Source organism: Streptopelia decaocto (genome assembly GCF_964273445.1).
Source record: "Streptopelia decaocto genome assembly, chromosome: 6".
Taxonomy (NCBI): domain Eukaryota; kingdom Metazoa; phylum Chordata; class Aves; order Columbiformes; family Columbidae; genus Streptopelia; species Streptopelia decaocto.
The window spans coordinates 16,306,999-16,333,208 of record NC_138660.1 but is presented as its reverse complement, the minus strand read 5'-3'; the positions used below and the strand labels follow the sequence as shown (position 1 = coordinate 16,333,208).

The 26,210-nt window shown below is 38.8% G+C and overlaps 1 protein-coding gene across 7 annotated transcripts; it reads left to right on the top strand.

The window, feature by feature from the left end:
* Positions 1-449: 449 nt before the first annotated feature.
* ZBTB38 (zinc finger and BTB domain containing 38) lies at positions 450-25,606 on the top strand. Of its 7 annotated transcripts, XM_082055572.1 has the most exons (5): positions 450-982; positions 1,248-1,889; positions 4,722-4,930; positions 6,414-6,523; positions 19,742-25,606. In XM_082055572.1, the coding sequence occupies exon 5, from the start codon at positions 19,742-19,744 to the stop codon at positions 23,318-23,320; it is 3,579 nt and encodes a 1,192-aa protein (XP_081911698.1). In that variant the 5' UTR covers positions 450-982; positions 1,248-1,889; positions 4,722-4,930; positions 6,414-6,523; the 3' UTR covers positions 23,321-25,606. The 7 variants fall into 7 exon arrangements, with proteins under 7 accessions (XP_081911698.1, XP_081911699.1, XP_081911693.1 ...); XM_082055573.1 differs by lacking the exon at positions 4,722-4,930 and having other exon boundaries at positions 923-982; XM_082055568.1 differs by lacking the exons at positions 450-982; positions 1,248-1,889; positions 4,722-4,930; positions 6,414-6,523 and adding exons at positions 13,939-14,090; positions 15,720-15,798.
* The last annotated feature ends 604 nt before the right edge of the window (positions 25,607-26,210 follow it).

The following is a 26,210-nucleotide window of genomic DNA, read 5'->3' as shown; positions in this document are numbered from 1 at the left end:
CTCCGAGGAGAGAGAAGAGAGAGAAAAAAAAAAAAGGAGCTTTGCATCTTCCAATAACATGAGATGTGCATATACAGTACGTAGCATTTTGGGATTCATACTGTGGTAGGGAGTTGTTGCTTTCAGTTTGATTAAACAATCATTGTTTCGTTTTCCTTGCTTTGACAGTGAGTATGCTCGTACGCTGCTTAAGTCTTCTTAGTGCTATCTAGGTCAGTATACTAAGGATAGCTTTTATGCTCTGTAAGTCTGGCAGATACCGTGCCTGACAGAGAGCAGCACCACATTTTCTTTTCTTTATTGTATCTGAGGATAGAACAATGTTTTAGAATTAATCAGAATTGTATACCACGTAGCACCTACCGTTTCTGCATTGCAGATATATTTAGCTCTAACACTGCTTGTGGTTAACAGGGTGTAGCATAGACACAGACAGCTGATCATGCAGTCAGACCCTGCGCTCGTGTGGTTTGTCAATACCGCTCAGGATTTTGATGGACTGTAAACCAGAGGAAACAGAAAGGAAAGAAAAAGAAAGGTTTTATTTGTATGGACATTAGACCTTTATTTATGCTCTTTTTGCTAGCATTGTCTTTTTATTTTATTTTTGAATTCTGAGTCTTAAAAATTAGGAAAGCACAGCAAATGCACCCAGGATTTAATACGTGCGACGTGAAATCTTCCTGCATCAAGAGGATGTTACTGTAGTCAATCCAGCGTCTCTCCAATAAGCAAGAAGATGGTTTTGTTTTCCTCGGCAGGCGGACTCAGCCATTGCACAGGCAGATTTTGATAAGAATTTGAAATGCCTACTACTGTATCACTGTAGCATTTGGAGTTTGCTAACAGTGTTAGTGACTGGAGCTCATCTTGCATCACCAGTTGATGACAATTTTCTTTGTTCCCTCCCACCCAGTTGAACCAAGACTCTGTAGCTGATACGCAATGTCACTTACAACATTAATCAGATACTGCATTTAAGGTGAGCTGTCCCTTGCCTCCTCCCTTCCCAGAGCTGTGCTGCAGTATGTATCTTACTCCTGCAAGCCTAAAATGGCAGGCAGGATTAACGTTGCTTGTGCTGTGTGCATGCTGTGTATTGAATTCATTATACTGTGCCTAGTATCTCAAATGTGGGTATGTAAATGGTCTGTGTGCCATGTCATGCAGTAGCGAAGACTGGTTTGTGCTTCATTACAGGCTTAGATATTTGGGCATCACCTTAAGAATTCTTTTTTCATTTGCAGTGTGGTGAGCTGTTAGCTTGTCATCACGTTCAAACCACATTATTAGCCCTTGGAAAGGAAGAAAAAAAAAAGAAAAAAGGCAAACTGTGCTTCCAGATGGTGTCACCCTTTTTCTTCTTGCGTTTACTGTAGTTTAAATAATGTATATTGTATTGTTAATTAATGTGAATATCGAATTAAAGCACTTGAAACTTACATATTTATTATGCAGGTAGGAGGCACGTCAAATCTATTTTTAACTCTTACGCAGTTCACGTTGTGCAATGGGCTTTGGTTGTCAAGTTTATATTTTCAGCTGCGATAGCAATAGGCTGATTTTCAGTAAATGTGACAAGTGGCCTTTGCAGTGGTCAGCTTCAAGCTTTGAACCCTCTGAGGAGGAGGAAAAAAAAAGAAAACAACCTTGTGTTGCAGTTTCAGAAAACCTTGGATGAGGACATCTTTTTCCCCCACTCCTGCTTTCTCTATTGATAAACTCGGTTTTCCTGATCACGGTCTATTCGAGCTGCTTCCCATCTGAATTTTGACAACTGCTTCTAAAAAATTATCAAGAAGACCAAGAATAGAACTTATCTCCATCGCTTTACATAAAAATGGCTGGGTGCACTGCCATGCTAACACTGCACTAAGTGGTACACGCAGGTAGGTTGAGATTTGCATGTTTTACTGATTTCTTGGTCAGTGTTGAAGGAACATGAAATGGGCTTTGGAATGTAGCTTTCAGTTAAAAAAATGTATTAAACTGTTAATGAAAACAGCCTAATATGAAATTGTTAGCTTCACATACTGGCATGACAATTGTTCTTATCTGTTTTTTGAAAATCTATTGTGAAAGTAGAGCAATCATGTCTGTTAAAATAATCATATGTACTAAGGGCGTGGCAACGCTTATGCAACAAAAGAATTTTTGAAAACACTATTGATTCAATTACATTTTAAAGCTGACTACAAGCATTACTAAGCTTGCAGCTAAAATGCAAAAATAAAAATTGAGGTAGATAAGAAAAATGAAAATTATTTAAATTCTGTCGTAAGCGGTTTTGTGTTTTGTGCGAAATCTTAAACAAAGATTAATATGCTTTAATGCTTATATTTTCAGTATTAGCTACAAACATAAACCTGCTGTATTTTTTTTTTATTTTAAGGTAGAAGGGCTTTTAAGAGAGAGATTGATATAGATGGCCCTGTCAGCTTAAACTGAGTATCAGTTTACTGAAGTGTGTTTTACTTCACACAAAACAGGTTATGAAATAAAAACTTCACAGCCTGAGGTACCAAAACATTCATTTGAGCATTAAGGATAAAAATAATTACGAGTATTGCATTACTTACACCAACTTTTGTAATATATTTGTTTCAGATTAATATTGGGCCAGAATCAGTTTCCTTGGCAACCAGATCCTTTTAAAAGGTGCACTAGTAGAGATGTAGAAAGATGTTATTCTCTTTAATAGCAATATCACAATGCAAATGGAAATTTTGCAGTTGTTTCCTTTCAGTTCTAAATGAGAATCTGATCTCATTTTATGTTTCCATGCGGCTATCATTTCTTAAATGATGCCACGTTTGTAAAGCTGTGCACAGCAAAAAACTGTTTTATTCCTGTTTTGAATTGGTTGTTTCCAGAAACGTATCCCGGGTTCTTTTTTTAATTTAGCCTAGTCTTGCATGTAGGTCAAGGTTTGTACTGTGTGTATATAAAGTGATGGTTTCATTATCACGAGTATAAAAGGATCACTGTAATGTTTAGCAGCTGAGAAATGTAGAGAATCAGAAGTATGTTTAAACCTTGTTTCACCTTTGCTGAATTCAGCCACAGTAATGCTAATAAACCTTTCTTTAAATAGTGGACCCATTCTGAAGTCCAGGCAAAGAACTGTGTTTAAAAATACTGGAAAAGAACTTCTGTTGGATCTTAATCAACCCTTTATAGAATAAGCTCACTTGTGGTCTGCGGTAATTTGCAGACCTTACAGATGTTGCAAAATTTAAGTATTATAATTCCTTATTTCTATTTTTAGCTAGTATTTTTAACAAAATCAGTAAAGTCAAAGCTTGGGTGTACCACAGGTTAACTGCTTATGCAGAATCATATGTTATTAAATGTCTCCACTGGGCTTATAACGTAGAGTATCTCCCTGTGAATCTCCTTTGTATACGACTTGAGAAATTCTCACTACTGCAATGAGACTTCTGCAGCAGGGTGGCCATTTTCCTTTCACGTCCTGGACTTTAAAATGACTAAGTATATTTTGCGTGGATAAGGACCCAGCACTGAAAATAAATGCAGACGAGGTATTTAGGAGTACAGCCAATTATCAATAATAGCCTTGACAGTGTCAGTAATATCAAACTAATTCTCATTTATTTCTAAATATATCAGTTCAGTGCATTACACATAAACAGGGTATAACTGTTCAGGAATATGTCTTGTCATCTGTCTTGATAGGCTTAATAATGATAATAATGCTTAATAATGATAATAAAACCATTTGATTCATAATTACAAGATTAGTTTGATGCAGTGCAATATTCCCCTGTTCCAGCTAAAGCAGCAGAACTGAAAACGTAATAAACAGCATCTCTCAAGTGACATATAAAAGTTTGCATTTTTCTGTAATTTAATTTCTCTCCAGTAGCTTGCTTCTGATTATTTTCCTGTCTGAAATGTTAATATGGGGTGTGCCATTACATGTAGTGATCAAAACTGAATTTCTTTGTTTATTTCTTGACTGTTTTTTTTAACGGAAGTTGCTGAGCAAACACTATGTAGAAGCAATCTGTTTATCACCGCTGATATTTATCTTTAGAAAAGATGGGGCTCTTAGCAATAAACTGTCTTTATTATGTCTTTGTGTTCAAACACACCCACTCAAGGCATTTAAAGAAAGTGTAGCCCCGTTACATGAGCATGCTTCGCTATGGTGGTTTTAAATCCATTTGCAAATTTGCCCTTTTGTTAGGGGGTGCAATCCTCTTGTAATTAATATGACTATACTGAAGTGCTTTTATGAGTCTGGAAAAACATGTTAGCAGCCCGTGAATGGTAATTTCTTCTAGCTAAAGAAACTGATTTATTTATTAAAGAGAAGTCTAGTAATTAGCAAGCTGTTTCCAGTTTGACTATTATACGTGGGTAGCTGGATGTAGTTTAATGGTAGTTACACCCAGCTCATGCAGAGTGTCAGAATGCTATGGCCAAAGGTGCCATCAGAAATGTTGTATAAACGCCATCCATCCATTTCATTCTCTTTGGCCAAGGGGGCTCACTGGGGCACACAGGACAGGTGCGGTTTTCCACACCTCCAGCACAGCCTGGAGCTGTGGAAAGCATAACGTTATTGTTATGAGGGCCTGGGTTTGTTGGGTTTTTTTTCAGTTTTATCATAGAAGGCTAATTGTTGCTACTGACTCCTCCCTTTTATAATTTAAATGTGTTCTTTTATCCAGACAAATTCCATTTCTTCCTAACAGAAAATATGTACAAAGAACGAGTAAAAAATGAAATCAAACTAAAAATCATTCACTCGGACACTCCTACTTGCTTGTCAATGATCTGCTGGATTAAGGTTACTTCTGCCTCCAAACTTCATTTTGATTTGAAACTGCAGGTCCCTCGGTGTGACATTGTGTTCAGATAATATTTGTCAGAATATGAGAAAGGCTCTGGTAGTGATGAACAGGTACCAGTTAACCCTTTTGGGACATCTAATGTCTGTTGTATTTTATTATGTGAATTGCTTGATTATGTTGTAAAAAGCCTTTATTATGTATAATATCACATTTGAATTCTAGTATGGGAATTCAAGTTTGGGAATTTTTTAGCTTCAATAAGATCTTTTACTGCTGGTTTCCTCCAAATGTTTAAGCTTCCCATTCACCATAGTAATTTGTGAATATGACTTCATTGGTATTTGAAGTAATAATAATGGCTTACTGCAATTTTCTATCAGTGTGGCCTTTGTTATGGGCAGATGTGAGCTACAGAATACTTATTCAAATCAATATACACTAAAAAGGTACTCAGATTAACCAACAAAAAAATGAGCTCACCTTCTTACCTTTTAAAGCCAAAGTAATGGATCCTGTATTTGCTGTATAACGTTATTTATAAAAGTATATGGTATATTTGCAAATGGAAGATGGAACTACGTATTCTTAATTGCTGCTATAAAAATGTCTGTCAGCTGAGCCATAAGGCCTTATCTGTAAGATTTTGCAGTTGCTCTATGCAACAACTGAAATTTGTTTAGTATCTTTGAAACAAAGCCCCATTCTGAATGATTTTTACACTGTTAACACGATAACCTTATTAGGATGCTTGATAGATAATAACATAAAATCAGGATGTTTGACAACCATGAATAATCATTTAAGCAGAAAGATACAGGAAGTATATTCCAGAGAAATAAGTTGCCTAGAAATGTCACAATCACAGATACTGTGATGATATCTGTGACAAAAGACATAACAAGAAAAGCAGCAGAGTGGAAAGAGAAGAAAGAAAAGGCCTTTTGAAAGGCCTGCAAGAAAACATGGAGGCTGTTAAGATGAAGGAGAACTTGTAATTGGTTTCAGCAGTTTATGTGGAGTCAGGGGAGCTGACTAGTAATGATGATTCTTTCTCCCTGTACCATCATTTGTTTTCTAATCTGGCAAATTGAGAAGCTAACCTTAAAATACACTTGTTTTCCACTGACTTTACCTTGTGAAACTCAGGAGCAGACTAACCGAGGAAGCTGTGTAGGCTCCATTTTTTGGATGTCTTATTAGGTAAATGTGTGAGGAATAATTTGGATACAGCTGAGATGGAGGAAGGAAGTAGAGCTAAGGATGGGTTTTAGTCTAATTTTTCCAGAGACCCCAACAAAAAATGATTTTAAACTTGAGAATGTCCTTACATTTCTGTCTAGAATATATTATGAAACATTATGTCCAGTCTGTACTACACAGGTTAAATCATAATAAAACAGTGCAGACCGAAGCAGCATTCACAATGGTTTTCTTAACGGTATTGTTTGTGTTGCTGGTGTGTTGTAAGCCTCTCAGATGTACATTTGGAGTCCTACAGCACTCCAGGGACAATTCTGATGAATTACACAATGTATCTAGAAATTAATACTTGTCTAATAATTTAGACATTACATTTGGATTTTCTCTTTGCAGGCCAACACACAGTAGCCACAGAGTTCACAAAATTACTGAGATGGTTTTGCCGAAAATACCTGTCGATACCACTTCTAAAAGACTGTAACAGAAGAACAGCCTAATTTTAGGTGGGTAAGTTTATGGGGTGATTACAGCAAGCTGAAACCTCTTTGAAACTCACATCGAAATAGTGCTAAAATATTTAACATTTAAAAGCCACTGCATGAGAGTTAAAGTTCTACGTTTTTAATAATCATTCAAGAGCTGTTCTCACTGTGGTTCCACATTGCTCTATTCTGATGTCAATATTGCTGGATTTTTCCAGCTCCTGCTGGATTGTTATTGCCATAGAGGTTGGATAAACAAAATCAGGCAGAAGAGATCTTTGAAACAGGTTGTTACAGCCTCCAGTGATCTGTACAAACCAAACGCATTGGCAGGCAAGCAAACCTCCTGAGCTTGCCAGAATGTTAACTCCGGATCCAGTCACTGGTGTTTGTTACAAATCTGTGCTGTACAGAGGAACTCTTGGTGCCAATGCCCTTTTCTAATATTGTTGTTTTGGTTAAGCTGTATATAGTTCATCTAATCTCTACCTTTATACATGACTGTAATCAGATGTATGACAAAACCTCTTGAATTGTCAGATGCAAAGAATACTTTGTAAATTCAAGTGTAGTATTGTGATAAATAATTCAGATATTTCAAAATGAGAGTGTTACCTTTTGCATGGTGTTTTCAAATATTAGCAGTTTCCTTTCTTCGTACTGTGAATGCGCAATAATCATCTTGGTTAAAATAAATATGTCTGGTATCTGTGGTTTAGATTTGAGATATGTATGTATTGAATGAAACAATCTGTGAAATCCTGATTAATTCATTGATTTTGAAGGTGGTTATTTGTATCATAGAGTATAATTTGCGTTACAGAAAGGGAGTAGTTTCATTGATATCGGCGGCACTATTTGCACAAATTTCTGTAGGAAACAGTTTGTTGCATCATAGTCACTAATGCTGTGGTATCTCTAAGTAGGAATAAGTAATTAAGGCTACCAGGCAGAATGTAAGATAAGGAACCAAATTAAAAAAATAAACAAAGCAAACAAACAAAAATACCCACAAAAAACCAACAAAAAAACGCAGAACAACCAACCACACCACCACGAAACACCCACTACCCTCTTCAATTTCTAGAACATCGCAAAACATCTTCTGTGTTTGAGTTTACTTTTACAACATAATATTGTATGACACAGAAAATGGTAATGGATTTTTAGAGACAATAAGATGGCATTGGTAGTTTAAACTAATTAGTGAAACATTAAAATTAGATAAATTCAGGTTACCTGGACTTACAGAAGCAATAGGCTACGAAATCTAAGTTGTACCTATTTTAAGTAAATTATTATAGAACACTTGCTTGGTATATTTTAGGTAGAATACTGGGCCATAACCTGTTTCCTTGGCAACCACATACGAATAAAAGGTACATTAGCAAAGCTGCAGATGTGTGTCAGTGAATGCTTATTAAGCAGCCCAATGCATTTACATACCATGTGCTCACTATAATGCATGCATCTTGATAATCACCATATAAAAAGATTTCTGGGGATGGCCCAATGTGGATTCTTAATATTCAAAGGTTTTAACCTAAAAACCTCATGTTTTCAATGGAAATATCTCTTGTGATTTTTTCTTTTCATTGCACTTTAAATTGGACTTGCAATAAACGGATAAAATTAGCATGGTAGGCTTGGTCTGCAAACTGAAATCTTTCTTTAAGATTCTGAATAGTTAAAGCACTGCTTTACGACAACAAAAAACGGCTGGAAATGAAGGTTTACAGCGTCTTTCAGAAATGCTCAGGCATTCTAAATTTGTATCTTGTACCAGCATCAGAAGCAGGTGGGATTATACTGTTTTACACCGTGACAAAATAGTGCCACTAAATAAAAATTAAACTGGTGTTAGTTGTAGCACTCTCATGCTATCCAATGTATCCAGGCAAAGAGACAGGACCAAGTGTTGTCTTTAACAGTTAACAACAGAAAAAGGCGGGGAAGGGGAGAAAAAGCCATAGAAGTCAAAATGGCAGCTGTTCATGGACTTTCAGATCAAGATTTGGATGTAGCATTTAGGCAGCACTCGAGGCTTTCTGTGCAAGTGTTTCTACAGTATGGTTTATATTCCTGGATTTAAAAGAAGCTCAGACACATAAGATCAGTTTTGACAAATTTGTTTACTGACTTCAGTAAGTTTATGTACAGGTTATTTTTGGCCTTTCTTTTTAAGGTATTAATTTGTATACAAAATGAAAGGTGCATACAGCCATTTTGGTTAATTTTTATCCCAAGATGATAGGTCTAAGAAATAAGTCTAAAATGCTAATGATTAAAAAGACAGAAGTGGGAATCTGCAAATCCTGACTTAAATTCAGTTGGTGTAATCTGATAAATTGTTTACGTGACCAGCAGCCTAATTAAAAGCCCCTTGAAATCAATGAAAAGATTCCCATTGACTTTTTTGGCTTCATACATAACAATGAGATTTAGCAAATAAAGATTATCCTGACAATGCTAAACATTTCCATGACTCTCAACAGTCAAGTATACCAGAATCTACTATTGATTACAGATGGCTCGAATAGTATCACACAAATCTTTTCATTATCTTGAACCATAAACAATGTTGTTATCTACATCTCATGCTACGATACTATTAAGGCTTTTGAGTGAATAGGAGTCCAGGAAATTATTGAGGAGATGCAAGTCAGCTGTTTTTTCTTTTTATTATTTGTTGCTCCCATCTGAGCCGAGCTCACTCTCAGGCAGGATTTGTGCTGGGGCGGCTCACGCTGGTGGCAGAGCACGCAGCTCAAACCAGAGCTGGAGCCATCGATATTTTCTTCTTACTGCCAGCTGCCACCTGCCTTTGCTACAGTCCTTCACTGCATGAGCAGAGCCCCTGCGGGAGCTTTTAGGTTGGAAATGTGCAGCAGGATGGAAGAGGAGGAGTAGGGCTTGGGCTGGGCCAGTTGGGTCAGTGCAAAATGGAGCAGAAGAATATTTAGGAGCATACAGCCATAGTTATTGTGTGTCCAATAAGTTCTCATAATAAATCACTAAAGTGATGCTTCAGAGTAATAGCTATCACTTGTTCATTGTTTTTGGCATGCTAAAGTTCATCAATCTAACAGTAAAACCATTAAAATATTTTGCAATATTTTAAGGAATATTGGACATCAGTGGTGGCCAATTAGCTTGGAGACCAGTTCTAGCTTTCAAAATGGCTGCGTCCAGCCTCTAGCAGACCAACTAAATCAAGTGTTTGCAGGGGAAGGGATTTAGCTCTGTTTTCAGTGTAGCATGATTTGCTGCATCAGCTGTAGTGCAGGGTGAGAATGGTGCCTGGGCTGGCCCCGCACACCTGCCTGCGCAGAACAGCCATCACTGAGTAAGTGGCTCAGTGGCTGCTCCTGTGCATGTCGGTTCAGATATTCAAAGGATCTTTCCTCTGAAAATTTGAAAAATGAGAGGCTGGGTTCAACTACTTTTATTTTGCCTTTCTGATAAATGAATGGGAAGCAGACTACCACAGAATAATTGTTCAAAAAGAACAAAAATTGTTTAATTTGCTACTTTTGTTTAAATCTATTCAAATGTGTAAATTACTACATTTGACAACAGATAACAACAGAAAAATGTCAGTTGTTGTCATTCTGTCTGTAAACATAGCTTCATGATTGCAATTGATCTGTACTAGCTCAGGACTGTGATGTGTCCCAGAAGCGTAGGAGGCCAGAAAGTGGCTTGTCAGCAGCACATTAAAAGATGAGACTTAAATGGAAAATAATACTGATCTTGTTCAGAGCTAGCAAGATGTAAACTCAGCTGATTCTTAGTAGCAGCACAACATGAACTTTTATATTTTGTGCAAAAGAATTATTTGGATTTATGTCAGCTATTGTTGCTTCATTTTCTTTTTTAGACTGCTGAAGAGGCGAAGGTATAGTTACATCTTTAAAAATTGCTTGTATGCGTTCTGTTTAGTGTTACTGGGACTCAGATTAGGCCATGCCTAAATTCTCAGGAGTTAACATACCTTGGAGAAAGGCTGCCTTTGGTGCACAGGTACAGCTTGCACAGTTTGACAGCCAAGTGAGTTCTGCCGGACTCCCGTGCGCCAGACCTGGAGGCGCAGGCAGCTGCTGGGGCTCTGTAACCGCGCTCCTCTCCCGTCTCCTTGATGCTGGAGGAGAGCAGAAGGGTTACACCAAGGAAGTCTTTCCCTTGCTCATGTAACAGAAAGAGGAGTGAAGCACTTTGGGCTGCGGGGTCCTTCTCACACCCCAGCTGTGAGCGAAGTGCTGGTCTGCCTGAGGGCGCAGAGGAGCTGAGGTCAGCAGCAGCGCTGGCGGCTCGGGCCTTGGCAGGGAGAGCAGTGAAGCAGCCGCTCCAGCCAGGCCTTGTTCTCATGGACAGGCACTGAGAAGGAAACCAGCCAAGCCCTGGCCAAAATCCTGTCACTCATGAGGAGCTTGCAAGAGTCGGTAGTGCTATATATGTTGTTTCCTGCTGTGTAAGAACCGAAACTGCTTGACTAGAGAGGAACATTGGAACATTTTTCTAGGCAGTCTGAAATACTCTTAAGGAAAGAATAACACATGGCATGAGCTGCAGGAGTGAGATTATCAGACTTCAGCAAAGCATCCAAACATCACCACTTAAGTAACCTTGGAAGTGTTTTATACATTTTAAAGAAGTTTGCTGACAATTTTCTCTGTATCTTGCAATTTTACCATATAAGTAATCCAAGGCTAAACTACTTGGACTTCTATTTAAAAAGAACATAATAATTGTGTGATGTTATGTGCAATCGCTTACACGTTTAATGGGAATTGGTACACATACACTAGCAAGATTGCTATTTTTAAACTCTATCATTTGTGTTGATAGAGATCAGGACTCTGAAATCAGGACTGCAGATACAGAAAATCCTGTCTGACTTCGCACGGTTACCAATGCCGTCCAGTCACACAGGTCTGACTGCAGCACCAGTTCCTCCATTTTCTTTGCAAGCAATTGGTTTTACATGAAACATTATCATGAGAATGTAAAATCTTGGGTGCAGCCAAGACGGTCTTATAAAGAATTTCTTACTTATTTTTAATACACAAGAAGCTGATGAGACTGTAAATTCCAAAAAGGTCAAATGATCAAATCATATATCTATGGAAATTAATAACTTCAGTTACAGTATTAGTCACAGAAGAGGTGATTATTTTTGTAGTGGATGAGCAGAAGTTCTGAAGTTGCCTTATGAAAACACCCTATAAATTAAAAAAAAAAAAAAAGAAAAAACGAGGCAGTTTTCTCCAAATCTGTTATATTGTCTATAGATATTAAGACTACCAGAGCATCAAATGATCAAGTACTAATTAATTAATGTCTCCACATCGGGGGTATCTGCCATACAAATGATGGTCATGCATCTGATTTTCAAAGCCATTTAAAATAATAAATTTTAATTAAGATTTAGGGGGAATTCATCACCTAATCTTCCTCAAATTTGTTTCATGCAACCTAAAAAGATGCTTCTATTTATTGTTGTTCAGTAATGCATTTTTTTCTTTTAAAAGATTACAACAAGTTTAATTTAATCCATATGAATGCATTGTTACTGACAACACATTTGTGACAAATACTTCTTGTGCCACTTATGTCAGAAATCGTCATTAATATATATTAATATGTATATACACACCTAAAAAATAATAAAGAAACAATAGTAAATAAGCAATAGACAAAGTCCAAGATCAGAAGTAACCTACATGTGAGTACAAAACTTCATTTCTCAGTTATGTAGGTTGGAATAAAAAACAAGGTTGTGAAAACTTTGGGACACACTTTGCTTTTGCAATCGACACCGCTGTGTTCTTCAGCTCCGTGTTCCACCTCCCATAGCTGCTGGTAAACAGCTCCTGAGAACAGCTCAGCTTGTCAGGAGATGAAAGATGGTTCACTTTGGATAGCATAGAGTCCTAAAATAAAAAGATACTCATTGATTCGGTAGGTGAACTTATTGATTATAATTCTGGTGATGCAGGAGCAGTAATTAAGCTCTCCACAGAGATGTTCAGTATTTCTAAGATAATCTTTTAATGTAGATCGTGTAAAATAGTGAAAGCAGAATATATAGGTCACTGAAATTATGACAATATGACAACTAAAATGATGAACACATTTCTTTCCATATATATTAAACAACCAGGAAAGCATATGGTAGTTCCCAGACAGAACGCTGGAAAGATCTTCCATCCTTATAATAGATTGCATAGCTTATGTTGATATTAAATAGTTTCCTCAGATGATAAGCAGCATTTATCATGAAGGGGCTCTAGCAAAGTTCTGACTTCCAGGCCCATCAATGGTGACGATGAATAGTTCATGCTTCTGGATTTTTTTTTTTTCCTAAAATGAAGCAGTTCCTACTATTCAGTGCTTCTAATGCATAGGCTTGAGGTTTTAAAATGAAGTAACAGTCCAATAAAAGCTCATACAAAATAGGTTGTAAAAATAAACTCAGATTAGCATTGGGCAAAATTAGTATTTTCAAGCAAGCTTTAACAAAAAGCAAATTGTCCTGTCCATTTTTCTAAGTGTTTTCCACCTGTTCAAAGCCCAATTTTTCCCTTTGCTTCCTCATTCCAAGTACCTGGGAAAACAGGTTTTTCTGTTTAAAGTGAGAGGCAGAGGGAGAGAATGTATCTGGGAAGGCTGTACTCAATATATGGAGCATCTGGCTAAATGAAATCAAGCTAATTCCTTCATTATCTAGGTAAGCATTTGCTAGGGCTTATGAAGCACTAATAGTATAGTTGCACTAGTTTCCTGAGGCAGTAACTGATCTGAAAAAAACAAAATAAGAGAATAAGACTACTGCTTAAGGTAAAAAATCCTTATGATACTGTACTAATTTCTGCATATTCTTAAAAAGAGATAATTAATATAATCATGTAAGAAGGCAAATGTGACTATACTTCAGTATTAGAAGATTATTTATTTCAGATATTTTTTCAAGGGAATAGTTAATCTCTCCTTCTCAGCGGGAAGTTGCAGAAGTTATGCACGGAGGTTCAGCTCCATAAATGCTTCAGTTCCTTCTACAGGAAAAGCTCTGAAGGAGAGCAAGGCCACCAAAATCCTTTGTTAGGCTACAGAGAAATTCTGAATGCTGTGGACAAAACTGCACTGATGACCACGGAGCAAGGGGCTGGATACAGGGAACATTTGCTCCTTCTAAACTTACATGGAAATGACTTGGCTGAAACGCTAACTACCCTAGCTAGCTGTGTTAAAGTACAAACATTTGCTGTACATAGACAAGCGAAGAGCAGCGCGGCAGCGAGCAGGCCAGGCCAGGCCAGGCCAGGCCGGGCCCGGGCGCCGAGCTCAGCCCGCGGCTCACAATTCGCCGCGACCGATCGCAGCAAAATGGCGCCCGCGCCGTCCGGCCGCCTTACGGGCCGCGCGCCGCCAGGAAGCCGGCACCTGTCACGTCACCCCGCGCCCGCGCCCCCCGCGCGCCGTCACGCCGAGCGGCGGTGTCGGCTTCCGCCCGGCCACAGACACCCAGACATGGTGCTCCCGCCGGGCAGCGCAGACACAGTGAGTTGCGCTGCATTCGAGTGTAACGGTGCGTAAGCGGCGCTGCTGCCGCCAGGGAGAGTCACGCTGCAGGGGAACGTGCGTTGCTTGCGCGGCTGAGCTGCGCTGCGGAGCGTAGTTGCCGCCCATAAACAGGAAGCGCCTGCCCGGCGGCGGGTGCGGAGGTTCGGTGTCCCGGGCTCCGCTCGGAGCCGGACAGGCGCACCGACCTTAACGGGCCGCGTCAGGGGCTTGTGCCGGGTGCGGTTCGTGCAGGATGAGGAGACGATCGCCCTTGAGCTCCGCAGGGCGGCTCACGTTTGATGTGGCTGCAAAAGCCTTCGTTTCGTGTTTGGCTTTACCGGGGAGAGGGCCCGGGGCGGTTCCTGCGTGTCCGGCTCCACCGTGTGGGCGAACGGGCGAGGAGGCCGCGGGGCCTCCCGGCTGCTGCTCCGGCTCCCAGCCCAGGCCCGGACCTGCGGCGGGGACATGGGCGAGAGGTGAAACCTTCCCGAAGGGAAAGAACCCGACCTGCAGCGGGAAGTGTGTTGATTTTAAATATGATTTTAGGAGCCGGGTCAGTTGCAGGGGGCCCTGTTGCAGCGACAGGACTCGCTTTGCTTTTCCCTGGATTGAAAGCATTGAGCCTGCCCTGGTTGTCAAGGCTCTTTTCCGTGTAGCAAGAAACAATCGTAGAAAGTGTAAAGTTGGAAGTGAGAGAATTACTTTGGGATGCTGACATTAGGAAAGAATTACAGCTCTGAAAGAATGGGTCATCTGGTGGCTTCAGAGATCTGCTAATAATAACAATGTAATATTCGTACACTGAATTCCCCCCAGCTGTCTGAATTAGAAGTTAGAAGAAACAGTGCGAGGCTGATAAAAAGGATTTAAAGCCTATAATGCTCATGAGGCTGTGACAAATATAAATATTAATATAGAAGGATGTGAGCAGGGAGTCTAAACCAGAAAAATTATAAATGTACTTTTAGAAATAATGCATAGCTATGTAGAGTGGAGTGCTAAGCTGCAAGCCACTGCAAGCCGTTAAATATAATTAGACATCATTAAAACTTCCCCGCTCGCCTGAGGTTGCGAGGAGGGAGCGCGGCCGAGGCAGCCGGCAGAGCCAGATGGGACTGGGGAAGCGATTCCAGAAAACACTGAGCTAGCGTGGTAAAAGTGATGGTTGGACAGCAGGTTCCTGGGTGGGCAAGGACCAAGGTAGCAGGGCTGGGGGAGGGCTGTGTGCTTGGGTTTTTGTTTTGCCTTTGTTCGTGACGTCTGGCCCTATTTCTGCTCAAGAACAAAACAGCGCCCTGTAGGAGAGTTAGATACAGATGAATGTTTCTCAGTTGGGCAAAGAGACAAAACAGAGAGAGCCTTCAAAGTGCGTTAATAGGGTGGAGTGAAACCAAACATTCAGAAGATTTATGGAGCAAACATGTTTCCTTAGCGTCATGTTGATAAGTATCAGAAAATAGTAGTGTCTTTAAAATCCCAATAGAAATGTGTGGAATAAGAAAACAGAGAGAACTGTTATTACAAGTATCTTGCTGGATATTTTAATTTTAATTTTATTTTGTGTGGGTACTAGCCACTAGCTCTATTTGTTTGGTTTGGTTTGGTTTGGTTTTGTTGTTGTTGATGATGCCGCTGTCTTATCCTTCAAATTTAGGTGGCCGAAGTGGAATCTCTCCTCATATGCAATGGAGTACACTTACTTGCCTGGCAGTGGATTGCAAAGTTTAAAAAGGGTATTCCTAGATTTCTACAGTTCTTCTTTGGCAGTAAAAATTGTAATACTTGTTATATTTGGATTCATTGGCTAGTAAAACTTGTGATCTCTTTGTTTACTTTCAAATAATGTTAATATAAAAACAGCTTTTTCCCTTGGCAGTGTCCACGTAGAGCTGGCTGCTCTAGTGTTTATCCTTAGCAGTGTCATCTGTGAGGCATAAGTAGTCAAATTTGTGTTTGGATGCGTCAATGTCTGATCTTTCCTTTAACCTTTAATATAACTTATTTTCACTTATGACTGTTGTCCGGGTATTCTATTGATGTCAGAAAAGGTAACATTATAGTTTAATCAACCCACTGACCATTACACTTAGGTTTCAGATGAATATTTAAATCTTATTTCTCAAAGTGATTAAACAACTTTTAATTACAGGTTAAGTCTGTTATTGTTTTTGCAGAAAATCTGCAAATAGTAAGGTAACTCCCCATCCAAAATCCTGCTGTTCAGAAGCTAAAGTTATCTGTAGGTGCACCACAGACTATTAAGCTGTTACAAAGGTACTGTCCAGATTCCTAATAAACTATTTATGCCTGGATTGAGAGTAAAAAGTATCGAAATAACAAAAGTATTTGTGCCAAAAGAGTTTTGCTGACATTTAATAGGTTAAATGATACTGACATATCTTTTGGGCAACATATATAAATACTAGAATTTCTTCTATAATTCTATAATAAAGATAATACAGAAGAATAGTAACATTCCAAATGGATTTTCCAGCATTTTAATGAAAAAATTTAATAATAATAATACATCAGAAAAGTTTGATCTCTATGTATCTTGGTCTCAGTAGAGCTCCCTTGGAAACTGAAGAGCAGGTTTTCCTTTTGCAGTATGAACTGCAAATAGAATGTAAAATACTCCTAAAATATTCAATTTATGTGTGTGCTAGGTAGAGGATTCTGATTTTATAGCATTTCAGAAACATTTTTCACAAATGCAGGAAGCAAGACAGGTAGAATAAGAGGCAGTAGAGAATCATTACACGTGTGAATAAATGAACTATTTTGGGAATGCACAAGTTGAGACAGAGAAGCAAGAAGTGTTGGCTCTGAAAATCAGGCAGGAAGATGTGCCAGAGCAGGTTCAGGTTGGACATGAGGAAAAGGTTCTTCTTTCCCCAGAGTGTGGTGGACACTGGAACAGGCTCCCCGGGGAGGTGTCACGGCCCCAAGCCTGACAGTGTTCAAGAAGAGACTGGACAAGCCCTCAGACACACAGTGTGAACTGTGGGGTGTCCTGTGCAGGGACAGGAGTTGGACCTGACGATTCTGTGGGTCCCTTCCAACTCAGGACATTCTGTGATTCTATGATCAGTTCGCTCTGGATTTTTTCTGTATAACTTTCCAATGAGACATGTAACAGAAGGCTTAGCACACATGAAAAAAAAAAGAAGTCCGAATAGCAAATGATAGTTTCTACTATCTTTACACAAGGAGTCTAGTTCAGTGTTTTACTGAGCATACCAAAATATCCAGGACTACAAAAACTGGCAATCTAGGTACCTGAAAGCAGAAATTGAAAATATTCACTTTTCTCGTTGGGAGGGTAGATTTTGAAATAACTAGTTGAATAGTAAGACTTCTACTAAAAGCACTTGGCTTTGTAGGCCTTGCTTATAAATGCCTCTTAGTATAGAAGTAGCAGTCTGATATATTTAGCCAACACTCTGTCAGATGATGCGTCTTTGAACTAAAACCAGCTGTCTCCAATAAAGAAACAGAAAAAACACAGGCAAGTTCCTATGGGGCAGTTGACTGGGAGGTAGAGTTGACATCATTTATTTCCTATGCCCAGGAAATAGCTCTATCAATAGCTCCTCTTGTGAAATGTTTCTGATGCCTGACAGTTGGTTTCTAATACCACATCACATGAGCAAGTTAGATGTAATCTTGGACATTGTCAATGAGAAAAAAAGAATCAATTATGGGATAGTGGCTACTTACTTGAATAAAAGTGTTTTGTCAGTGTTCTTTTGGTAGGAGATTTGACATCCTAGAAACTATCGATAATTGTATCTGGGTTTTCAGATACCGAACCAAAGGAGATAACCATACCGAACTGCTGTGAATTTCAGGTTACCATTCCAAATGAATAAATATCTCTTACTTTGAGCCAAATAGGTGTAATAAACAAAGACATGAGAAACTATGATTTTGAGCACATTGTGTTTGTCTTCACAGTAAGGTTGGCATCGTTTTTTGTATAATTTGATTTGCAGTGAGGTAGTTGATGGATTTGTGATAGTGTCCACAGTGTAACTAGATTACCTGCAGCAAGAGTGTCTGTCTCATATTACTTTGTGAAAAAGACCCTGTTTTCAAGAAAGCTCCCAAATACCTTGGATGAAAGCACCAATGTGTTCTAAATGGCCATTGCTGTTTGCTTAGTGAATATGGGTCAAACCTTCATTTCACCGTTTGGATCAAAGCTATCTGAATAAATATATTGGCATTTTTAATGTAAACTCTTTGAGGCTAAGGGTCATCACAAACATTTTCAAGCTTAACATTTACATTTGGAGCTGTAGATGGAATGTTTAGAAGGTATTTCTAACTTAATAGAGCACTACCATGTGGTATTATTTTAACTTCTCTTACAAAATACCTGTAGCTGGTCATTTTGTTTAAGATGCATTTTGATTCCAAGTTCCAGTGCAGTGATTGGTAAGTGCCAGTAGGACAACTATCTCGTCATGATCTGAAGTCAGAAATGGGCAGTAGTAGTTGAAAGCACTACTCAGAGGTGGGGAAAAAAAAGAGACAAACCTCATTGTATGGTAAAGATCTGAATTTGTACAAAACAAAAAAAAACCTGGTTGAGAGATTTTCTCCAGATACACTGTCAAATTAATCAGTTTTTCCAGTTACTTTTCATTCTATTTTGCATCTTTTATCTCAATTAAATAAACCAGTATATTCATACAGTAACAACCTGGCTAATATAAACATTTTTTGTCAGCATTAAACCTCATTATTAGAAATTAGTGGTTATTTAATGGTATTTACTATTGCAATTAAATCTCATTATTTGGTAGAAATTAAGAACACACTATCATATTATAAAGTGTGAACACTATAAATCTAAACTATAACTGAAGAAAAATGTTCTATTACTCCCTACTTGTTTTACTCACTGAATTTATAAATTCAGTTACTTATAATTTTTTCAGTCATTTTAAAGTAAGCGTAAACTATTTATCTAATTAAATTCAATCACTATTTTAAAAATAATGTTCTGTTTACCTGAAGAGTGTTGTAGGTGCTCCGCTATTGTTTACAAAATTGTGTTGCTCATGCATTCATTTGTTCATAAAGCCTTATCCTGTAACTGACACTTTATTGCATAGGATCTTTGATCCCTGTTTCAAATATCAACTTGGCAAGGGGATCACATGCAGTTGTGTTGTAAAGTCATTTCCTGACTAACAGCCCCAGAAAACAAAATTCTCAGTATCCACAGGACCGCAGCAATTCAGCCTTCCCCGCAGTGCCCACCAAACACCCCCCGTGCCCCAGGGAGTTACCTCAGGGGTTCCGCGACTCATTTTCAGTGGGAACTGGGCAGGTGCACCTGCGGGCACAAGGAGGGCAGGTGTCTACGATGCCCAGCGAGAGGCATGGGGGGCATGGATCTGCTGCCTCCTGCCGAGGAGCTGCCGGTGTTCACGTGTCCTTGAGCTGCGCGTAGGTCCCTGCAGTGTTGCTGGCATGCGTCGGCCTAAGGTGACTTCAACTTGAAATGCTATGACAAAATTTTACTCATTCTTAAAATTTAAATGTTAATGAATTAAAAATTTATATAAAATGAATAAGAACTATCAACTGGATCTGTAACTGAAATGGATGAAAAATGCCTGCTAAATATATTAACATTCTTTCTTTTTTTTTTTTTTCTTGTAGATGACAGTCATGTCCCATTCAAAGGATCTCAAGGATGATTTCCACAGTGACACTGTACTTTCTATTTTAAATGAACAGCGCATTCGGGGTATTTTATGTGATGTCACCATAATTGTGGAAGATACTAAATTTAAAGCCCATAGTAATGTGCTGGCAGCTTCAAGCCTTTACTTTAAAAACATTTTTTGGAGTCGTACTATCTGTATTTCAGGTCACGTACTGGAGTTGGATGATCTGAAAGCTGAAGTGTTTACAGAAATACTGAATTACATCTACAGTTCCACAGTAGTAGTTAAGAGGCAGGAAACTGTAACGGACCTTGCAGCTGCAGGGAAAAAACTGGGAATATCATTTCTAGAAGATCTTACAGATGCTAATTTTTCAAGTTCCCCTTGCCCCTATGCATACTGCATTAGTGAAAAAGGGGCTGTCAAGGAGGAAAAACATGAAAAGAGACATGAAGACTCTGCAGTGACAAATGGACCACGAATTACAAATGCGTTCTCAATTTTTGAAACGGAAAACAGTTTGTTTTCTCCACTCGATCTGAGGGCCAGCTTTAAAAAGGCATCTGAGACAGCACAAGCTCCCAATGTCAGCCTCGACAGAAGCAACGCTGGCAAGGATGCTGAGCCAGCCAGCACCCTGGCTGAACACTCCTATGCGGTTTCTTCCGGGGCAGACAGTTTCCAAGGAACACCTTTTCCTGCACAGGACAGCAGCCCTTCGTGCAAGACGGGTGAAGACCACTATGAAAATCCCCAAGCCACACCACTCGTTCAGCCGGGAAAACAAGCATGCAGTACTCCTAAGACGGCCTTCAAGCCCCAGGGTACTGGATCGGCTACATCAAAAGTACCAGCCTCTACAGTAACCACTACAGAAGCCCAACATGAAGCAGTTGCTGATCAGACAATAATTTCCTTTCCAAAACCTCAGAATAAAGCAGGACACTTCCATTTATCCAGAGAAGAGGAAAACAGTTCTGCTAATGGCTCTGGATCAGTGGCAACTGTTGTTCCACCTGTCTACAATTGTAACTGTTGTGGAAAATCATTCAATGAGAGGGCGTTACTCAGTACTCATCTTCAGCTCCATTCAGAGCGTCAGGAAACTTTTGTATGCAAATACTGCAGCAAACAATTTGCAAGTCTAAATATACTGGAAAGTCATGAACAAGTCTGCATGAGATCGAGTAGCTTATCGGTTAACAATGGAAATGAACAAAATTTTGCAGATAACTATACTGCTACGGACGGAAGGAATGGAAGTTCATATGCAAACACAGAGCCTCTGTTGTCTGAAAACAGCATCACTGATTATTCTAATGCAAACTGCACTTTACCAGAAACAGATCATTTGGTTAAAGTCGTGGATGGGCAGATATTATATACTTGCATCGTTTGCAAGCGTAGTTATGTAACACTGTCTAGCCTTCGAAGGCATGCAAATGTGCACTCGTGGAGAAGAACATATCCTTGTCACTACTGCAATAAAGTGTTCGCATTAGCTGAGTATCGCACCAGACATGAGATCTGGCACACTGGAGAAAGACGGTATCAGTGCATTTTCTGTCTGGAGACTTTTATGACTTACTACATACTAAAAAATCACCAGAAGTCTTTCCATGCAATTGACCATCGTCTCTCAGTAAATAAAAAGACAGCCAACGGAGGCTTAAAACCAAGTATGTACCCGTACAAACTTTATCGACTCCTACCTATGAAATGCAGGCGACTACCTTATAAGTCCTACCGAAATTCTTCCTATGAAAATGTTCAAACAAGCAGCCAGGTTAATGAAACTCCTTCTACTAACTGTTTCATTCCGAGTTCTCTTAGCTCTGAGCTACCACCACTGAATTTTCAAAGTAATATAATAGCAAACAACAGAACGCTTCCCTTGGATACAACTTCGTGTAATGATACAGCATCTTCCACAAATACTCAGAATTCTTCCTCTTGGGGAGTGGGTGTCTTAAATTCTGACCTGCGAAAAGACTTTTACACAGCTGAAAAAAGAGTTTCCACTGCTGCAAATGACTCTGCTTCTCAGGAGTGTGATTCCTCAGTTCCATCTTTACCTAATGTGAATGAAAACTCAACCTCTGTCATCAGTTACAGCAGTTCTGCGCCCTCTGTTATAATGCACAGTAGCAGAATTTCATCAGTAATAATGCACGGTAAAACAGTAACTTCTTTAGAAAACAGTAAATCGGAATCTTCAAATAATCTACCTAGCCAGTCTGTAAGGGATGACTGTAAATATGGGTCAGATAATTATGGGAAGTGCATTGCAAAATCAAAAACTATCAAGGAGAAAAAGAAAACACTGCTGTGCAACAGAGCAGAAGCAACTGAGGATCCTCAGCACGTCACAGGATCTGGAGGTTCATCTAGCAAAACAACAACTACTGCACAAGAATCGAGTAAAACTGAAACATACATTGCAAAGCCTGCCTTACCTGGAACATCTACTGACAGCAATGTTGCGCCTCTTTGTCAAATAACAGTAAAAATTGGTAATGAGGCTATTGTAAAAAGACATATATTGGGATCTAAGCTGTTTTGTAAAAGGGGCAGAAAATCTAAACATGAGTCCAAACAGGACAATCTAATTGAGGAATCAGAAATGGAGATGAAAGAAAGAAGCCCGTCTAGGCTCTATAGCTCAGAATGCCTGGAACTGACAGAAATGTGTGATGACGTAAGTGACCAGGACTCGAGTGATAAACCCTGGAGACCCTATTATAATTACAAACCAAAAAAGAAATCCAAACAGCTGAGAAAGATGAAAAAGACCAAGTGGAGGAGAAAGCACGGAAGCAAGAACACCATTACAGAGAGCCACAACACAAGCAGTCGGGAGTATGTGCTCAGGAATGCTCCTGAGGAAAAGGTGATGAGTCAAGAAGAGAACACAGAAATGCCCAATCTGCATTGCGAGCTCTGCGAAAGAGATCAGTCTTCCACTGCAGAAATTCAAGAACACGTACACTGGCATGTAGCTGCTTCAAAGCCTTACATTTGTGAATTATGCCAAAAACAATTTCAAAGTCCATCCACTTTAAAAATGCATATGAGGTGTCACACTGGGGAAAAGCCCCACACTTGTAAAACCTGTGGTAAATGTTTCTCAGTTCCTGGAAACCTACAGAAACATGAACGTATTCACCTGGGTGTCAAAGACTTTGTCTGCAAATACTGTAATAAGGCGTTCACTTTAAATGAAACACTGAAAATACATGAAAGAATTCATACTGGAGAAAAACGCTACCACTGTCAGTTCTGCTTTCAGAGCTTCTTGTACCTTTCTACCAAAAGGAATCATGAGCAAAGGCATGTACGTGAGCATAATGGAAAAGGGTACGCTTGTTTTCAGTGCCCTAAAATTTGCAAGACAGCAGCTGCTCTGGGAATGCACCAGAAAAAACATCTGTTCAAAAGTCCAGGTCCAAAAGATAGAAAACAACAGTTTTGCAATGAAAGCACTAAACTTCTGGAAAATCCACATTTCCTTGGCTCAGAAGGAAGTGAAGTAAAAAATATACAAAATGTAACTCCAGAAGTTATACTTTGAGTGACAGTTGTGCAAAAGAGAAGAAAAATCCAAAACCATGTTGGAGAAAACAGAGATGCATTGAACGAGGAGAAGTCTCCATTCAAATGACTATCATTTACTAAGATCAAATTTATTCCAAGTAACACAGAAAGGAAAAACTAGCATTTGCAATAATACAAACTTCATGTGAAAGACCCAAAATACTTTTGCCACAATAGACTTCTAACATGTAGAGAGAGAAACAGAAAAAAGGAAAAAAAAAAAATGACCAACCAAAACCCTTCTACTAAGCATTACAGGAAACTACTCACTGAACTGTTTTACAGTGCTGGTTTGGAGTCAGAGTCATTCTGGGTAAAGTAAATATGTAGGTTTACAGTGTACTCTGCAGAAGGAATTTTTGCTGCAGAAACCATATATTGCATTTTTTAACAAAAATAATGTGTCTATAAACAAATTAATTGTAACCTAATGTATTCTAAAGTCAAGGTGGGAAATGTTTCATGAGCTTGCGTATGCTGAAGTACAGTTGAGTTCTGGCGTGCTTTTCTGTAACTCAACATTTACAAAACATATTTAGGGGCTTAAACCTCTTTTCCTTTCCATATTCTATTTTGCAGTTACCATAATAACCATTAAGTCTGAGTGCTTGTATGGAAAGTATTCCAGATTTATGATATCTCCGAGACATTTAATAAAGATTCAGTGTAACTCACACTAGCCAGTCTTCCAAACTGCATAAATCCCAATGTCAGTGGCCTGGTAGAGCTGTTCAGGTGCATTTGTCTAAAGAAAACTGTTCTCATGAAACAGCCTAGCTTAAAGAAATCCTGTATGTAAACGTCCACCTCCTGGTGGGTCTGCAGCTCCTGTATTTTAGAAATACCATTCTCAGCAGCAGAAGAGGAGGTTTAGCCAGAGTCTTCCTCCTTATCCTGGAATAATGTCTGGACAGAAGTGACACAGCAACTCCTCATAAATACTTTGATTTTGGGAGGAGTAGGTAAATACTCAGATTCTTGCTTTCATATATGTCCTTGAGGCAGCCCCTCTGTATAAACAGGGCCGGGGCCAGTTTGGGGGGTTCCCTGCCATCCCCATGCCTTAAATACAACATCTAACCATCCATCCCTTCTCGGTGATCCCCGGCACAGCGGGGCTGCAGCTGAGATGCCTGGAAGGGGTTGCTGGAGGAAGAAGAGTTAGCCCTTCGGCCTCCCTCACCTGCCACACCGGAGGGTCGCGGTGAGCCTTGCAGCTTCACAGTTTGCGAAGAATCGGGAGAACAGGCTTCTGAAAGACATCACCAAAATATTACAGTTGAAATTATTTCATGAAGATGTGATTCATTTTAAGAAATTTTTAAAAAGTCAAAGAGTGTTTGTGTACAGGTTGCAGTTTATATGGTAGGGCTCTGTTGTACTGTATCTGCATTTCCAATTAGTCATGTATGTTCATCTCTATGAAGTGTTAAAAAATTAAGTCAGGACAAAGGTTAGTGATCCTGAACTTCATTGTCTGTGCAAATATGGTACACAGTTTGTTTACTTTGTCCTCTTGAATATTTTAAAAGAAACTATAGCTTGGGTAGAATAAAACTACAATTGAAATGATAGTACAGTATTGATTGAAGTAATAATATAGTCCACTTATTTATTCTATCATTGGTGATGGCTATGAACCCCTTGAGAAATGTTGGTTTCATGGCAGCTTTGGTTCCATTTAAATAAGGATAACAGAAGAATAAACACAAGAAAGTACAATGATGTTTCAAAGGAAGTACACAAAGATATCTTCTAAGTGGACTTGTATGATGATAATTATAGACCAAAGCAAATAAGGTAGAATATTTATAAATATAAAGATAATTTTACAAATATTTTATATAACTGTATAGTTCATAAGAAAAAATATCAATAGCTTGTGTTAGGCTTGGGGGGGGGTTTGTATATTTTGATAAAAACACGACTTTGTAACTCTGTATATTCTCTACAGTTTATAGCAAAGCAGTTTTAAGATGGCAATGTCATGTTTATAATTCAATTGTGGCACTTTTACTACAAGTAACATGTTGCAGTAATGAGTCAAGTATTAATGACCAAATTAGAATTAAAGTAAGTGTAAGAGAAGGTAAATACTATACGTTGTCAAAGACTGTAATTTGCTACATAATCACATCTGTATTTTTGTTTAGAAGAAAATATTAAATGCAGATGTTAAGGATTGATAAAGAGTCTAATTTTATTTTTAGAAAGAGTGATTATAACTCTGTTTTTCCTTAATTAAAATAACATCTTCCTATTTTTCTGTAAGTCTCTCAATTTTTTAAATTATGTTAATACTCATAATCTATACGATCCAGAGATATGTATCTTCTAATAGCTATTTTGTTAGAAGATTAAGCAATGTAGTTACCAAATGTTAAAGCAGGGAATTGAGAACACACCAGAGCTCAAGGGCAGTGATGGTATCTCCTGGCACAGCACTGAGGTGAACAGAACTGCCTGCTCTGGATCTTAAAGGACTGGGAAGATAGGTGAACTGCGTTTAGTATTTTGCAACATCCTAAACATGTTTGCACGAGGACCTGAAACTGACACTTCAAAAATCTTTTCAATTCTGATAGTAACCTTGTGAGTATAGATTGTGTATTTTACACACTGTACTCCAAATCTTTTGGGACTACTGTCAAGAAACATAGTTCAGAATGCAAATATAATTGCATAAGGAAATAGGAAGTTACATACAAAATAGAAGATTACATATATTCAAAGTACTTCCCACTTCAGCTAGGTGTCACTAGCCTGTAACTTACATTAAAAATTAAATATAAGCTAAATTATGCTGGTCATTTTGGGATGATCCTCACGAGAGATGTATAACTAAACAAAACCATGAAAGTTTGCCA

Bases quoted from the DNA above. Each gene is read 5' to 3' on its own strand.
- ZBTB38 (XM_082055568.1), top strand. From the start codon at position 15,751: ATGGAGTACACTTACTTGCCTGGCAGTGGATTGCAAAGTTTAAAAAGG. The intron at 15,799-19,741 runs GTATTCCTAGAT...TTTTTCTTGTAG, and splicing joins GATTGCAAAGTTTAAAAAGG to ATGACAGTCATGTCCCATTC.